Below are 17,062 nucleotides of genomic sequence, written 5' to 3'. Positions count from 1 at the left end.
GCTTCGCTACTAAAAAGATTAAATAGTTAACAGAGTAAATAAAAATTAGTGTTTATATTTTTTTCTAATACCTGTTCAAATCTAAATTGGAGCCTTGCATAATGTGATGTCATAGCTTGCAGGTTTCCACTTAGCTCCATCTAGGTAATTTTACTCTATAAGTCATAAATTTATTTCCATTAAAAAATATCGAAACTTAAGAAGAAGTCATAAGCTTCTCTATATATATTTTAAAACAAGGTGACATTACAAATTGAAAAACTAAATTAACTTATTTAGTAGTTGTGTAACTTCTATTTCATACAACTGTTTTATGTGTTATTTAAATTTGAATATGTATATTAGACTATAAAAGTTGGAAAGATTTTTGATCAATATAATAGATTTGAAATCTGCATAAAATTTTAAGGATTTTTTATAAAATTCGTTTTTTTATATAATTCTTTATTTAAAGGCGCAAATACGATTTAAGTTAATAAATTTTGACCAATAGGATAGCTGGATTGAAAACTACCTACGCTCTAATTGGTTGAATGATGTACGTCACTTAAGCTTCTCCAATCAGAGCGCAGATAGTTTTCAATCCACCAATAACAGATCTCAAAATTATTTAACTTAATTTGTATTTGCGCCTTTAAATAAAGAATTATATAAAAACCTAATTTTATAAAAAATCCTTAAAATTTTATGCAGATTTCAAATATATTATATTGATTAAAAATCTTTCCAACTTTTATAGTTTAATGTATATCGTATATTTATAAATCTTACCTGATCTCGTTGCATTGTCATGAGTTTTTGTTTTAAATTTTCAACATCTGAACTTTCTTCGATTCCTGTGTCAGTACTTAATTCATCCTAAACGTAAATTTATTTAGTTAAATCGTTAGTATTTATATTTAAAACTATGTAGCTATGGTAAGGTCCGTTAGGCCTGTAGCATTCATAAATAACCTGCTGTTGAAGCTTATATCCAATTGTTCAATTAATTGTAGGTAGTATTTGCCACTATTGACCTACTTAATAAAAAGCCTTTGAAGAGTTTTTTAAAAAGTAGTTTAGAATTATATTTGATATGTAAAAAACTATCCACCGTACTTAAAAATAATACTTTGAAATTATAAAAAACAAGGATGACAACATCCATAAAAGCGAAGCACTGAAACGGTAGGACAAACGGACATTAACACTTGTATAGTGTCTGAACTGAATAATCAGAATATAAAAGTATCGAAAGAGTCGAAGCAAAATTTAAGTAAATTTGTTGGAAAACTGCTTGATACGGGATAATGTTTATGGACATACTTACATTTTTAGGACTTGATTATAGAGTTGCTTCGCTTAAATATTGTTCTTTGTTATCCCAGGAATCAATATACCAAAAATCAGATCAAACGGATAATTAGATCACATAAAAATTTGTTGTTAAAAAAGTAGAAAAATCAACATGTTTAAAATGGACGTACGGACATTCTGGTAATGATTATAGAGTTGCTACGCTTTCTAAATCGTACCTAACTACTACAGGAATCATCATGCAAAGTTTGAAATCGATAGGACAATTCTAACATGCCTAAATTAACGAATAAAAGCTATCTATCTCGGACGGACGGACGGACGGACGTACGGACCGACCCTAATTATAGAAAAGCTTCGCTTTTAAAAATTAAAGGTTGGTATAATAATAATTTCTATTAAATAAAATAAACTGTTATAAAATTAACCTCAAATTCATCAGATTCGTCCCTATCCTGTCCTACGGGTCCAAGTCTCTGTCCCAAGGGAGTTTTTGCGCTATCTTCGCTCCATGGTGACCGACAAGGTGCCTAGGAAAAGAGTAAATATTTCTTTTAAAAAATATTCATCAATTTCCTTAAAAAATAAGTACAAGAAATTGTACATGAAGAAGATAAGGCCCCGAAGTTGTTTTCAAGCTAACTTTTACCAAAGTAAAAACTGATTATAAGTTAGTAGTTTGTACAAAGACAGACAGGTGATATGCAATTTACACTGTTATTAGATATTTCAGCAAACATTCAATGGAATGAGTTTACTCAGAGTCAAACTGTATCAAAAGATTTAAAATTTAGGTATTAAATTTAACAAGAATTGGAAACTTGCTTTATATATTGTTAAAATTGTTATATAGAATATTGTTAAACCTATGATAAGTTATCACAATAAGACATTAAAATGTTGTAATCTTAACAAATTCATACCTACGGTATACAAAGTCATTCCTTCTAATTAGGGTATAAATATAATACTCTAGAGCTATATCTTTACTTAGCTGCGCGGTTTACTTAAACCACCCGATATGCCTTGTCGTTAGCTATGTGTCTTACCAAAATAAGTTACCTCAACCAGCTACAGCGATTATTTTAAAATTTAAGTTTTCTTAGCCTTAACCAGCATAAACTACAATTAGCGTAAGCCAAACCCAGCCGCAACAACAATCATTCGTGCAATTGACAATGCTGCAGTAATAACCAAAACAAACCGCGCCAGTAAGCTGTTTGTCTTTAAGAAATAATCTGCAACACTGAGCCACAAATTTGAGCTTCACGAAATCTAAGCAACCATAAGCTACAGCCTTACTAAGCAGCTAGATCTTAATTTACTGTACAAAAACCACCGTCAGCCTAATCCATTCTATCTCTTAGCCATAACCACTGAAAGCCACAATCAGCCGCAGCCACCATCAGTTTTCAAGCCGTCATAGTTGTAACACGCTAATGCTTTCTTTCTTGTCTTCGAGTCAAGTCAGTTTTTAATTCCCATTGACTTTTTCCTACTGTTCAAAGAAAAGATTTAATGTATGTATATATTTTATCTATTTATCAGTTGGAATTCGTGAGATCTATAAAGTATTATAATAAGTAAAGGAAGCGATATTTGGCCCCTCCACCGAACGGAGAAGGGATAGAATAGTCACATAAACTAGCGTTTATTTGCAATATATATAACTAGTGGCTTCGCCCCTCTAAAAATTGGTTTGATTAAACCTCTAGGGGCTTTGCCCCAAGAGGTTTAAACAAACCAATTTTACGATGAACTGAAATTTAGTTGCCAAATGTGTACGCAGTTTCCTGGGTGTTTTCTCATCCTATCTCAATATTTACTACTAACTAAAAATCTTCAAACTGCGTACACATTCGGCAACTAAATTTCAGTTCATCAATTTTTCGTATTTTAGATTTAACAGAAAAATATAAAAAAAAATTTGGGGGAGAGGAATTTTTTTTTTTTTTTAATTTTAGTTTTAAAAGAAAATAGTTATAAACCTTCCCGGTACCTATGAGAAGCTATCCTGTAAAGGAGAACCCGATCGGTTCAGCGGTTAGCGAGATCCTTCGCTACAAACAGACAGACAAACAAACAGACATCGTTCTACTTTGTATTATAGATGATAAAATGTTCCGTACGAATGCCTATAACTTTCCCGCTGTTTAATGATAGTGATGAAAATCTTTGTATGTTGTTATGGATATGTTAAATATTACTATTATTTAATTTTTGGTTTTACCATTTTGCTGTTTATCCAATAAATCATACGGAATTAGCAATTTGTTTCACTTATCGGCATGACTACTCTATAATAAGATTAATTAATGTTGATATATAATTTAATTTTTTATGTGTGTACCTGATTTTCTTTGTGCCTGTAAACAATTTCATCAAATTCATCGTCGAAATCATCTTCAAACTCATCATCAACTAGGTCCTCCTAAGCAATGAACATTTAAAATTTATGAAACAGCTATAAGATAAATGGATATAGAATAAATGGATATTGTGCAGTGGCGTGCGAACTGAAGGGGGCATTTGGGGCAATCGCCCCCCCCCCCCTAGCGACCAAAACGCCCCCCCCCCCCTGCCCCCCCTAGCCACCGCCCCCCCTAAATGTTGAAAAATGCCCCATTTTGCCCCCCCCCTGGTCAACAAAAATGCCCCTTTTTGCCCCCTACCCTACAAAAAGCAAAATTATCCCAGTTTCCAAAAAAAGATCAAGAAATACTCAAAAAAAAATTTTTGGCGCTTCGCGCCAAACAGACAGTTACTGTTCATTTAACCTTACCAAATTTTTTAATTAGTGTAGAAATTAGGTTATAATCTTTTTTCACTGAACATAACAAACCAGGTAATAGGAAGTATTTTATTATAATATAAACTTTTTACCAAAGAAATTTTGTACATCCCCAATAATGATACACAAAATTACCCCTTATATAGATTACAATTAGTGGATGAAATGTATGGAAACTCGACTTAATTAACCAACCAATCAAAATTCCATTAAAGTCCCCAACGTTGTTGAGCCAAAGAATAAGAAAATTTTATATGAAATATTGGGGACTAGTGTAATAAATAGCCCAAAAACCCCTCCCTCCCTGCATATTTGAAGAAAAAAATTTGCGCTTCGCGCACTTCCAAATGGTTTCTGCTTTTTATCACATTGTATATTTTGTTTTTATTTCTATAAAAACATTTGTAAACAACAAATATTTAATCAAAAAGTTATTCTATATAAAAAAGAAACAGCATTGATATTCATCTAAGCCTTTTTCTCAACACTGTATGTCTGTCTAAATGAATAACTATATATGATGTCATATTATTTTCAGGATAAGTTTAACATTTTTTTTGTGTACATACCCTTACAAAAAGACATGTTTTTTTTATGGCAATTTTTATTAAAAACCCTTAAAACTAACTACACTCTATATTCCTAACTTGATAAAATACGCCACTCTTGTTGTCTTTAATTGATTTTAGTTCAAAGGGGGAGTAAATATTTTTAGGTGCGCTTCACGCACCGCCCTTATAAATCCTTGGAAACACCACATAATGAAAAATTAACAGAGTTTTAAAGTGCCATTAAATATGTTGATATAACTTTTTAGCTTCTCTATAATTCACTATGGCTGTCAGTACGTAATGCTAAGGGGGAAATGTGATTTTTTTCAACTGCAATTAAAGATAGAAGGCTAAAACTTAAGTTAACAGTCCCATCATTATGGAGTATAATTAACTATTAAAAATTCATGGATGTTGGACTGCTTTTCAGGACGTTTTTGGCTATTTTTGTATCTTCTAAATTTCGGGTATAGTCCCTTTTGTGACATTGCCTCTTAAGGCGCATTTCATCATATTTTCACAGTAGCTTTTCCCCTATTTATAGCTCCTGCAGGGCTAATTGCCTAACCCTGCGGGGAAATCACCTGACCTAACTTAACCTAGAATAACCTATTAAAAGCTACTATGAAAATACGACGAAATGTCCCTTAAGAGGCATTGCCACAAAAGAGACTACACCCCAAAGTTTTCCATATTTCTAAGAGATTTTTATATCTGTGGATGAAAGGACAAGTAATTCTTTTTATTTTTTACATAGTTCTTTATATCTTTGGTTTTTATGGTATGAAATTTTTTTTTGTGGATTATAATATTAAAAAAAAAAAATTTCTCGCTGTTTCGAGCATCCAGTATGTAATTTACTTTGACTGTCATCACACAACATCCAGGAAAAAGGATTTGTGACTTTTTCTACCTAAAATATATTTTTTTCAACAGATGCTCTTTAAATCTTCTTGTCTGTATTCTTATTAATGATTTTTTGTGCTTTGCTACTTAAAGATGTTGTCATCCTTGTTGTCATACAATAAAGAAATATTTAAAATCAGTTTTACATATTAGGTTAATATTTGGTAAATTATTTCCAAAATGAGTGTTTTTATCTCCCACCCCCCAAATTTTTTTAATGAGGTTATTAATCCTTCCTGCTGAGATTTTATAACATCTTCTTCCACCCATAAAAAATGTTTTGTGGTGGGGGGGGCACAGTGGGTTTTTTGGCTAATTTGGGGATTTTTTAACTTTATGAGTCATAAATGCCAACTAAAAATTATTTTATCTAAAAATAAAGTTAAAATCTTTCATATACAGGTTATAGCTTATGTAATATAACATATTATATACATACTAGCGGCTTCGCCCCTAGCCTCTAGGGGCTTTATTTCTGAAGGTTCAGGGGAGAATTTTAAAAATTTTGTTTACATATTTGTAGATATTTTTTTGTATTTTATAACATTTTATTACTCTTTATATCATTTTATAACTCTTTATAACATTTTATAACTCTTTATAACTTTTTATATTGATTTATATTATTTAAAACCTTTGAAATTTTTCTTTTTTTTATTGTTTTATAAATTTTCTTTGCCATTAGTCTTTTTAGGGCTTCTCCCCACAGAAGAAGGAAGTTTTCACAATCTTTTTGAATTTGATAAAACAAAGTTTAAAAGAAGAAAAGAAATTTAAAAAGAAGAAAAATAATTTAAAATATAAAGAAAATATAAAAAAGTATAAAAAAGTATAAAAAAATATAAAAATTAATAAAAATATATAAAAACATATAAAACATTAAAATTAGAAAAAAAATATGAAAAATTTTTTTTTTTGGGGGGGGGGAAATTTTCATTTTTGGGGGGGTTGGGGGTGTCCCATCCCCCAAGAAAATAGCTTAAAACCACCACAGGACCAATAGGTATATACACTGAAGAGTAGAATCCAATCGGTTCAGTTGTTACCGAGATCTTAAGCTTCAGACGGACAGACGGACGGATGGACGGACAGACATCAAGCTACTTTGTATTATAGATTATTGTGATTTTAATAAGAAAAATGTTCCTAGAACTACTCTACTCATATAGTTAAAAAATCGAAATTTCTGATATTATTCTGTTAAAAAGAATTTTTTTTTTAACATAGACTTAGACCTCAGTTAAAACTTTTGAAGAGTTTTAAGGTGTACATATATGATTAATATATATAATATATGCTTCTAAGTTTTCAATAAATAATATACAGGGCTCGGCAGCTGCGCATCAGCTGTGACTAAGCTGTAAATTTTAACCCATTTTGATGTTTTAAAAGATTTTTGATAAGAGGGATTGTCAAACTTGGGTCAGGTTCAAACTTTCAGTTGATATTTAAAATTGTAAAAGGTTTTCCTGAGGTATCTAGGCTGCCGAGCCCTATTACAATGTCCTTAAAAATAATCCTGCAATTATTCAGTTTTTCAACAAATTTACTTACAATTCTGTTAAACTTTTATGCATTTATGTTCTGATTATTTAGTTATGACAATCTATAAGTGTTAATGTTCGTTTGTCCCACCGTTTCAGAGCTTTGCTTTAATGGATGTTGTCATCCTTGTTATTTTCAAATTTTAATAGTTGGATGGAAAGTTTAAGCAATACCTTCAGTAAATGAATGTTGATTTAGGGACTATTATCAAATTTAGAAACCAAGGGCATTGAAAGGAAAGAACATTAAAAATTAAGTATTTCAAACAAAGTTAAAGGACAGACAGAAAAAAATAGTGGGTTGGAAATCAAATTTAATTAAAATGTTTTAGAAATACAGAAAGGAAGACATACGCACATTTATAAAAATTGAGCATAATAATCATTGTATATATATTTTCAGTATATCATATAATATAATGTACTAAGCTTTTTTTGTGTGTAGCGAAGGATCTCACTCACCACTGAACCGATATGGTTCTTCTTTAGAGGGAAGCTTCTTATAGGATGGTTTTAGGCTATTACATTTTTATAAATAAGCCTGGGTATTGTTTTTAAGCTATTTTTCTGCCCTTCAAAGATGCTAGGGGCGCAGACGTTAGTTTTATATAGAGTAGATTACCATCAATGAGGTAAATCTTTACCCCCCCCCCCCCCCAAAAAAAATGTCTATTTAAAATTACAGCGAAGCTTTTCTTTAATTAGGGTCAGTCCGTACGTCCCTGCGTCCGTAACGTTAGCTTTTTCGTTAACTTAGGCATGTTAGAATTGTTCTATTGATTCCTGTATTAGTTCTGTACGATTTGGAAAGCATATCAACTCTATAATCATTACCAGAATGTCCATACGTTAATGTTGATTTTTAATTTATATAATAGGTACAATATTATAAGCAAAGCATCTCTATAATCAATTCCTAACAATGTCCGTGTACCCTCAAAAAGTATTTTATATTTAAGAACTTTTGCAACAAATTTAGGCAAAATTTTGATAAGACTTATTTATATATATTTTACATATTCACGCTCTACAAGAGTTAATTTTTGTCTGTCACCCTGTTTCAGAGCTTTGCTTTTATGAATGTTGTCATCCTTGTTCAAATATAAATCAACTGGTTGTCAGACCCTTACCAATAGACTGAAGGACTTAGTAAATTATAATCTGGATGCTTCTTAGTATGGTAATAAAGTCTTTTAAATAGCAACCGACAAATTCACGTTTTCCCTAATACTGTTTCTAACGGACAGATGTACTGACAGATGGACGTATCATTTACAGAATATCTTCACTATTAAAAACGGAAAGGTAACCTTTAAAGATTAAATATGTGTGTTATTAAATTATATCAATTTTTAGTAGTTTGACTTCATAATGGTATTTAATTTATATTAATAAAACTTCACAGTGTCTATTTTCTAAGCTTAATTTCTAATTTGGGGCTACGAGGTGCAAAGAGTTATGAACTAATCTTGAATTATGAATACTTGAATTTAATCAGGGCCTAAATAACTTTTGGCACCTCATAGCCCCAAGTTAGAAAAACCTTTAAACGTAAAAAATGCATGTTATTTTAAGATGCAATTTGAGGTCTTCTTGGATTTTAAATTACAGATTTATGACAACTTTTCTTAGTTTTCTTTGCATTTTAAAGTAGAAACATCTGTCTATATCAATGAAATATTGTTACATATCATTTAATCAAATTTTTACACCAATTTATTCTAGGAAAAAGTAGGAAAAGCAATGTATGTTGATTTTAATAAAAAAAAATCACTTTTAAAAAAAATTCCTTTGACCACGTTCAGCAAAACTGCTGTATTTTGCCTAATTTTGTAGTATATTAAAAAATCTGTTGTATGGCAACTTTTGAATGGTAATACTAGCCTTTGGGATATTTAACTCAAAATTGAGGAAATTTAAAAATTACCAAAAATCCTACTGTGGGGGGGGGCCCGGGGTGTGGGGGGAAGGTTAAATTATCTTCTGTACTTTTTTTTTCGAAGATGCTTTCTAGCTCCCTTGCCTTCGGTCATTGCAGGGTGGGGAGAAGAGATGGGGGGGGGGAAGAGATGGGGGATATAAATGAGAAATAGGGATGGGGGAAGGGATGGGGAAGAAGGGATAAGGACTAGAAGGCCCATAATCAAATAATCCCACCCCTTAAAACGCCCTTATTTAAAATTAGTATATATAATCAAAATGCCCCCCCTAAAGCAAAGTGCCCCCCCCCCCCCGGGGCACTTTGATTTGGGGGGGGGGCAAAATTTTACAAAATCTTCAAAATGCCCCCCCCTAGACAAAGTGCTTCGCACGCCACTGATATTGTGACAGGTTAATTTTTGTCGTCAATTGAGGTTGCTAAAATATTACTTAGATATTGGTCATTACGTTCCTCCATGGTCAGAGGATAGGATGGGGTAAATTCGTTATATTAGAAAGCTGGGAGCATTTTATAAGGGTATGCGATAATACATTATTTTTTTTTTACAATAATGATATTTAAAAAAATAATAAAAAATTACCTTTAAACTAAATTTTGAAAACATTACATCATGTAATTCTTCTTCAGTTTTGGAAGACTCGGCTTCTATTATGTCCTTATTAATATTCCTTGTTATGCTTCTTGAAGTAACAACTTGCGGTTGCGACTTTACAAAACCTTTAAAAGGACTGACAGCAACAAAAACAAAATTTGATTTTTCAAAATTTAACCTTAAACTATTGTTCTCTGTTCAATTTTAGGCAAATTTTAAATTTGTAGCATCGTGATCGAAGAAAACGTTGCCCCCCGCCTATTTGTACTCCCGCTATAACTAAACATACTTTCCGGAAATTTTCTCTTGTCGCGCCCTATTCATTCTCATACGCCAAAAAACGTATACTAATACTTAGGCCAGTCAGCCAGAAAAATCTGACTTCGGCTCGACGCTGCTCGCTCTGCTCTGCCTCTATCCACGTTCTGAACAAACGATGTACAGCGAGATACTGCGATTAACAGCTTTGTACAGCGGCAATAGCAACAAAAATAGAATAATACACCACAGTCCATCACTAAAGGAGCACATATAGAGGGACGGGAAGTTCTAAGTATTGGAGGTCAAAATTTTCAAGGTCTTCGATCGCGATGCTACAAATATAAAATATGCCTAAAATTGAACAGGGAACAAAAGTTTCAGGTTAGATTTTGAAAAAAAAAACAATATTTATTTTTGTTGCAGACAATCCTTTTAAGGGTAGAGAGAGAGAAGGATATGCCGCTTTAAATTTTTGTTTAAACAATAAAAGTTTTTGGTTTGAAGTGTTAAAGAAAATATCGAAAGCCAAATTTTCCCTCCCGTTCGGACCCATTAAAATAATATTTATTTATAAAATTTCAATTCAGATTCAGGGTAAAAAGGCGTAATAAAATTAAATAAGAATCCTTTGAAAACTGTCAAAAACATACTATTGTTTTTTTTATCATGTTTATATCAATAATTTGCTGATACTTACAAACTGAAGATAGAATACTATTTTGCAATATACCTTTTATAATGTGCATTTGATTCTTAGTTTCATATGTAATTACATGAGTAAAAGAGAGTAAAAGAGAGGCTTTATTTATAAGGATACAATTTTGAAATAACAAGATTAGTTTTTATGAAAATTAATGCCTTTTTTAAGTATAAAGGATTACTGTTTTTAAACATACATATCCTATAGAAGTATTAGAAATTATTTACTGAAACTAGAAATTTATACATAAAACCATTTTATTACAATAGACACACCAACATTCTAATACTTTGGCATATTGACATTCTATTATCGGATAGGATGGCAAGTAACTATTTTTTAGATAGGCATAACAAAGAAAGGGGTAGGGTATAGTAATTATTCATTATTTTGCCTAATACGCTTCTAAAATCGGATTTCAAAGTTGTTCTTTATGTTCGTTGAATTATTAATTTAAAATATAGAAAAGTTAGATATTATTATTAAGCTGGCTTTAAGATGTAACTACGCTTTGAAATCACAATATAACGTGCAAAAACAACGGAGCTATTTTATAAATAAACAAGAAATTAATATGATGTGTTACAGACACACATACAGACAGTGTGAGGATCCTAAGCTTTATAGAATATGCTTGTAGTGTCAAAACTAAAAAAAACATTCAAGTTTAGGTTAGAAAAATAAAAGGTAGCAGAAAGAAAGAAAAAAGAAGGGGTATAATATCTGAACTCAAAATTTGGACAACAATATCACTGATTGCCATAAGGAAAAAACTGATATATAGTAGCTCCGCAACTAAAGATTAAAGGGAAAATAGGAAATAGTACAAAGTAGGGAGTACCTGCTCAGGATCAAATATAGAATTATGTTTCTTTTTTAGTTCATCTGTATCAATCATTCCAAAACTAAAGTTAAAAGATTCTGCAGTCTTCTTACTGGATAAACAAAGGTTGTGTAGTGTTGGATCAATCTTCTTCTGAGGTGATGTCTTTTTTGGTTGTAAACTGGAAGATTTTGGGCTTGTTATCAAAGTATAATTTTCAATTGTGCTGTTATTAGTTTGTTCATGCTTAGAAGTTAGAGAGAGATTATTTAGTTCTTGGTCTATTTGCCGGCTCAACATGGAATCTTCATCCTTTTAAAGTAAAAAAATTATCATTTTATACAGATTCTACCGAGAGAAACCACATTGTAAGAAGCACTATCCGGTTTTGCTTCCAAAAAATAACATACAAACATTACAATAGAAAATTCAAAACCCTTACCCTCTAAAATGACATCAAGAACAATAAAAACTAATCAAAAAATGTTTATAATTGTCACTGATGGACTTTAATAGTGACCTAGATTATGTAGGCTTGAGTTGTAAAAATAATGAAAAATAGAGTAATTGTGTTAAACATTACCTCATACTCATCAACTTTATCATCAAAGAAAGGATTGTGTCTAGCTCCACTTGTTTCTTCTTTAGCCTTCTCTATATCAGAATTAGGTACATTTGTGTCCTTGTTTGTTAACTTATCTAATTTGTTCTTTTTAGTACTAAAAGTGGATTTTTTTCCTTTTGACCTGGGTTGGTCAGACATGTCAGAGTTGGAATTAAAAGTTTCTTTTTCTTTATTACTGTTTTCTTGGATTGAATTTTCTAGTTCTAAGTTTTCTTTTATTTTGGTTTCATTAATAGCTAAACTTATGCTCATGTTTATTTGATCATTGCCATTGTCAACATTAGTCATATTCTGAAATGAAAAAATCATGTAAATGTAAATGTATTGATCTTAAATAATTACATGATTTATTAATGAACTATAACTTAATTCATGTATTAATTCCCTCCAAAATTCAATATAAAATTATAAATTCTGACAAAAGTAAATCACAAAATAAACAAAAATATCACTATCCGAAGTAGCAAGTTTCATTGTCTGAAGCTTAAGATTTTGATAACTGCCAAACTCATTTGTGGAAGCGTGACATAGGTCATTTATCATAATTTAAATCTTATATTTGCGGGAACTTTTATTTAATGAAATATTCCAATTTTTAACATGTACAAAACAGCCTGCTTTATTGCATCAAGATCAATGACAGATCTATATAGAAAATAAATGTCTATATATGAGCTCAAGTTTTCCAAATATTAAGTTTTAAAACCCATAGTGCTCCAATAATCTATAATAAACTCTCATTGACCAGAACGATATGACCCATTATTTTACTGTATGAAGAATAAATTCTTTTTTTTATTTCATGTTGCTATTTGAATTATATGGAAGTATTAAATTTATATTCATAAAATAGAAAATTTAAATTTATAATATAGTAAATAAAAGAAAACTTAGTTTTAAAATAATTTGATACTAGCGATACATGCTTAATGTGGTCAGATATTGAACTAAAATTTTACAGTTAACTAAACATTTTAACCCTTTCAGGACGATAATTTGAAATAACAAATTTTAGGATCCTAAAATATTTTAAAGAAAGAGAAGCAAAATTATAAATACTTTGATACTTTAAACAGGGATAGGACAATGGAAGAAATCTAGCTAATAGCAGGATAATTTTATTTAGAACGCCGCCTCTAGTAAATAATATTTATCTCATATACTAGGTACTAGGATATCTTCTGTGTTTGTGTGTAGGGTACCACCATCCTTCGAAGAGAAATAGACCCTAGAAAAAAAATAACCGTTCTCTCCAATAAAAATTTCAAGGGGTGCGATTTTTCTATGGAGGTTGGTCTCTCCAAAAACAGTTAAAACCCATGGGCTCGGCAGCCGCGCGTAGGCCTCAGTGAAATCGTGCTATTAAAACTTTAAAATTCAGCTTAATGTCTAAACCTGTTCCTAAACAGACAATCCATATTTTAAGAACTTTTTTGCACACAAGCGGGTTTTAAATTTAAGGTTAATGCGAAAACTCTTTCCGGGACCTTTGAGAAGCTTGTTTGTAATAGAGAACCATATAGATTCACTGGTTTTGCAAGAACTCTCGCCACAAACACCGACAACTTTTTTTAACAGGTTAACTTAATTTTTAATAATTTGATCAAGACTTGATAAATTTATATTTTTATATTTTTCCAATCTTAAATACTAAAAGTACAATATTGAAAACGATAATGTTCTATATATAAATTTTCCATGCTGATATATGGCCAAAATTCGTTTTCTAGATAGAGATTCAAGTATATCATTTCAATAGTTCATCAGAATAGAATAGGAAAGTTTAATTGTAAACAAATGGTTAGTTTTTAAATTATTTGGGGCTAAAATGTATTGTATATTTTAACGCTTTATGGTTACTAAGGGCCAGAATCTTAAATTTTATTTTAACACAAACAATATAAATACCAGATTTAGAAAACTCCTTAATTATTTTTAGCCCAGTGTTAGTCCTAAGTATACTTCTAAATATAGATTAAATAATAATGTAAGTGAATTGTAAAACCAAAAACCTAAAGAATTACTTCCATTCTTTGTATGTTACTCCCACAATATGGGATGTAGTTAAATCTGTATAGCTATGCCTAGCTAAAGACTAATGGGAGCAGAGCACACAGAATTCTGTATAATATTACAATTTTCTACGGATATCGGATTTAACAGGATTAAGTTTGGAGCTCTTCTATGTATGTGAATAGTGGTTTCATTCTCAGCTGGGGAAAATAACTTTATCATAAAAAAATCACTGCTAAAAATCAGGAAGTAAGGGAGGGGACAATGGAACGAATATTCAATTTTTAGGAGTCTCAGACTTTGGGTACTGGCTTAAGGGAATGTGCAAGAATTTAGCAGTATCTGACTGACTTTGGGTACTAGCGCATCAATGCCGCTAACTTGATGAGTTAGTTTTAAAAATAGCAGACAAGTATCAATAAACTTAATTTCTAGCAGACGGCGAGTTTTAACAATTTTTTTTCTCAATATATATTAGTGATATATATTTATTTATTTTTTATATGTTATGACATGTGAAATTAATTATATTTAGTTTCAATTCTTTGATGGTTTAGCATAATAAACGATAAGGAGAAAAACAAAAGTAGTTTTGGATCTACTGCAGTTCACGGTAAAATATTGCTGGTAAGCAATATTTCAAAAAATCTATGAATTTTAAAGGCTGCTAGCGGCCAAACGTCTGAACGATCAGATCATAACTGCACACCATTTTAAGCGGCATAAGAAGGCCTACAAATAATCTGTAATAGCCAAGATCCAATTATGCACAGGGAAAGCTTCACTGAAGAAAAAACGTGTAAAATAGGTCTTTTTTGCGTATTTCTCTGCACTGCGAGATAATTATGCATTATTTATTTATGGCTATTCCAGATTATTTGTAAGCCTTCTTATGCCGCTTAAAGCAGTGTGCGGGCATGATCTGTACGTTTAGCCGTATGGCATCTAGCAGCCTTTAAAATTCGTAGATTTTTGGAAATATTGCTTACCAGCAATAATTTATCGTCAACTGCAGTAGATCCGTAGTTTTTACTTAGGACGCAAATTATTAGGGAAGGTTATTATCAGTGCAATTCGCATGCAAGTCCATTCTGACTTGACAAACTGTATAATGCAAAAAAAAACGTAATGTAAACTGAAACCCATTTGTTTAAAACTTTATGCTTTAGAAACTTTTTGTGACAAGATTCAAAAGTGCAACACAGGATTAGATTAAAATTTTTTTTTTTATTGTATTTGTTATAATCAATAAATAAAACCCTGTAGAACTAGTTGATATCAAAGAATCACACCTTAAAAAAAAGTAAAAAAGTAAAGAACAAGTCATTAAGTTTATTTTTCTAAACTTTCCTAGATATAGAAAGATATTTCGAATAAGGTTTTGAAGACACCTGAGAATAATAAATCTAAGCTAAAGAATTTTTTCAGCACATACTATTTGAATTTCAGATAAAAAAGTAAAGCCATGTTTGGAAAGAGAAATCTCTGACAGAGGGACTGACTTTTAGTTGAAGGCAGGTTTGCATAAGGTAAGAATCTTTTAAGCAAATTTATTCCAAAATTCATGTAAGTTTAAGCACTAGGATAAACATTAGATTATTGGTAATTACTGTATTATACTTGCCCATTTCTTATTAACTATAATGGATGTATTCACTTTTATCACAGAGTTTATTTTTTTTAGTAGCGATGCTACTTTATAATTTGAAATGTCCGTCTGTCCGTATGTCCATCTTAGTTTGGGGGAAACGTAATTTTCTTGGCTCCTATAAAAGATAAAAAGCTGAAATTTTTTGACAACATTCCCATTATTAAGGAGCACAATTAACTATAAAACATAAATGGCGGTAGGACCGCTTTTTAGCAGGTTTTAGGCTATTTTTGTATTTATCACATTTTTCTCCATATCTTTGGTGTTTATAGTCAGATTTCCAATATTTTTCAGTTATAGTATCAAAATTAAATTTCCTGTCGTTTCAAGAAAACAACTATAACGGTCAGACTGCCTTTAAGCAGGTTTTAGGCTATTTTTGTATTTTTCACATTGGTGTTTATGGTCCGATTTCCAAAGTTTTTCAGTTATATCAATGGCGGTCAGGCTGCGTTTTTGTATGTTTTAGGCTATTTTTATATTTTTCACATTTTTCTCATATCTTTGGTGTTTATGGTCCGATTTTTAAAATTTTTGTAGTTAAAAATATCAAAATTAAATTTCCCCATGTTTTGAGCATCCAGTATGTAATTTACTTTGACCGTCAGTCTGTTAGTCATAGTACTGAAATATAAATATTAAGAAATTAAAAACAAATGTTGAAAAGGTTTCGTGATTTTTTTCCTAATATACATGCTTTTGACAACTAATATCTAAATTCTTATACATATTTTTTGTGCTTCGCTACTCATGGATGTTGTCATCCTTGTTTTTTACTTTTCTTAAATATCACAGTTGTTTTGGTTTTCTAATAAAGCAAAGCAAAATTTTATATTGACAGATTTTAGAATTAAATAATATCTGATTTACATCAGTATTAATACTTTTTAATACCCCTGATTGAGCAATGCAACTCTACAGAACGTGTTATACAAAATCGGATCAAAAGCTCATTCTCTGCTTTTTTCAGAAACCTTACTATTGCTTTATGTTTGTGTTCCCTTCCCTAAAACCAGTGGCCGATATCTTTTGTAATTGTTAACTTGTCTCAAATATAAATATTAAATCAAATGATATAAGTTTACAGTTTCTGTAAAGTAAAAGTTGTATCTAAATTATAATATATGTATGAATTGTAATTGTTAAAATTTACATTTTCTGTGAAGTAAAATATGTTGCAAATATAGGTTTTAAATGGGGTATTCCTGTGGTGATCATTAGAATTTTCGAACGTACAGAAATTTCGTACGAAAGTTTTTTCGTCGTGATCTATTCATTGATTGATTAAATTGATTAAAAATATTTAAATAAAGTACCAAAGTAAATTGCAATTTTCATTAAAGAATTTTCGAACGTACAGAAATTTC

General features: G+C 30.7%; 1 protein-coding gene across 3 annotated transcripts in view; it reads right to left on the bottom strand.

Annotated features, from left to right (window-relative positions):
- The window catches only part of LOC145313631 (RUN domain-containing protein 1), a 61,241-nt gene extending 48,626 nt beyond the window's left edge, over positions 1–12,615 (bottom strand). For 2 of the 3 annotated variants that reach the window (XM_080153118.1, XM_080153119.1), the window contains exons 1-7: positions 11,990–12,615; positions 11,425–11,718; positions 9,611–9,685; positions 3,647–3,727; positions 1,725–1,826; positions 772–858; positions 72–140 (exon numbers count right to left, since the gene is read on the bottom strand). In XM_080153118.1, coding sequence (XP_080009244.1) covers positions 72–140; positions 772–858; positions 1,725–1,826; positions 3,647–3,727; positions 9,611–9,685; positions 11,425–11,718; positions 11,990–12,340 — 1,059 coding nt within the window. In that variant the 5' untranslated portion in view covers positions 12,341–12,615. The remainder of the gene's footprint in view (positions 1–71; positions 141–771; positions 859–1,724; positions 1,827–3,646; positions 3,728–9,610; positions 9,686–11,424; positions 11,719–11,989) is intronic. The other variant, XM_080153120.1, reaches the window with a different exon arrangement.
- Positions 12,616–17,062: the final 4,447 nt, after the last annotated feature.

This window comes from Acartia tonsa, chromosome 3 (assembly GCF_053477335.1).
Source record: "Acartia tonsa isolate MP-2025a chromosome 3, ASM5347733v1, whole genome shotgun sequence".
In the NCBI taxonomy this organism is placed as follows: Eukaryota; Metazoa; Arthropoda; class Copepoda; order Calanoida; family Acartiidae; genus Acartia; species Acartia tonsa.
The sequence above is the reverse complement of the archived record's forward strand: the minus strand, read 5'-3'. Positions and strand labels throughout refer to the sequence as shown.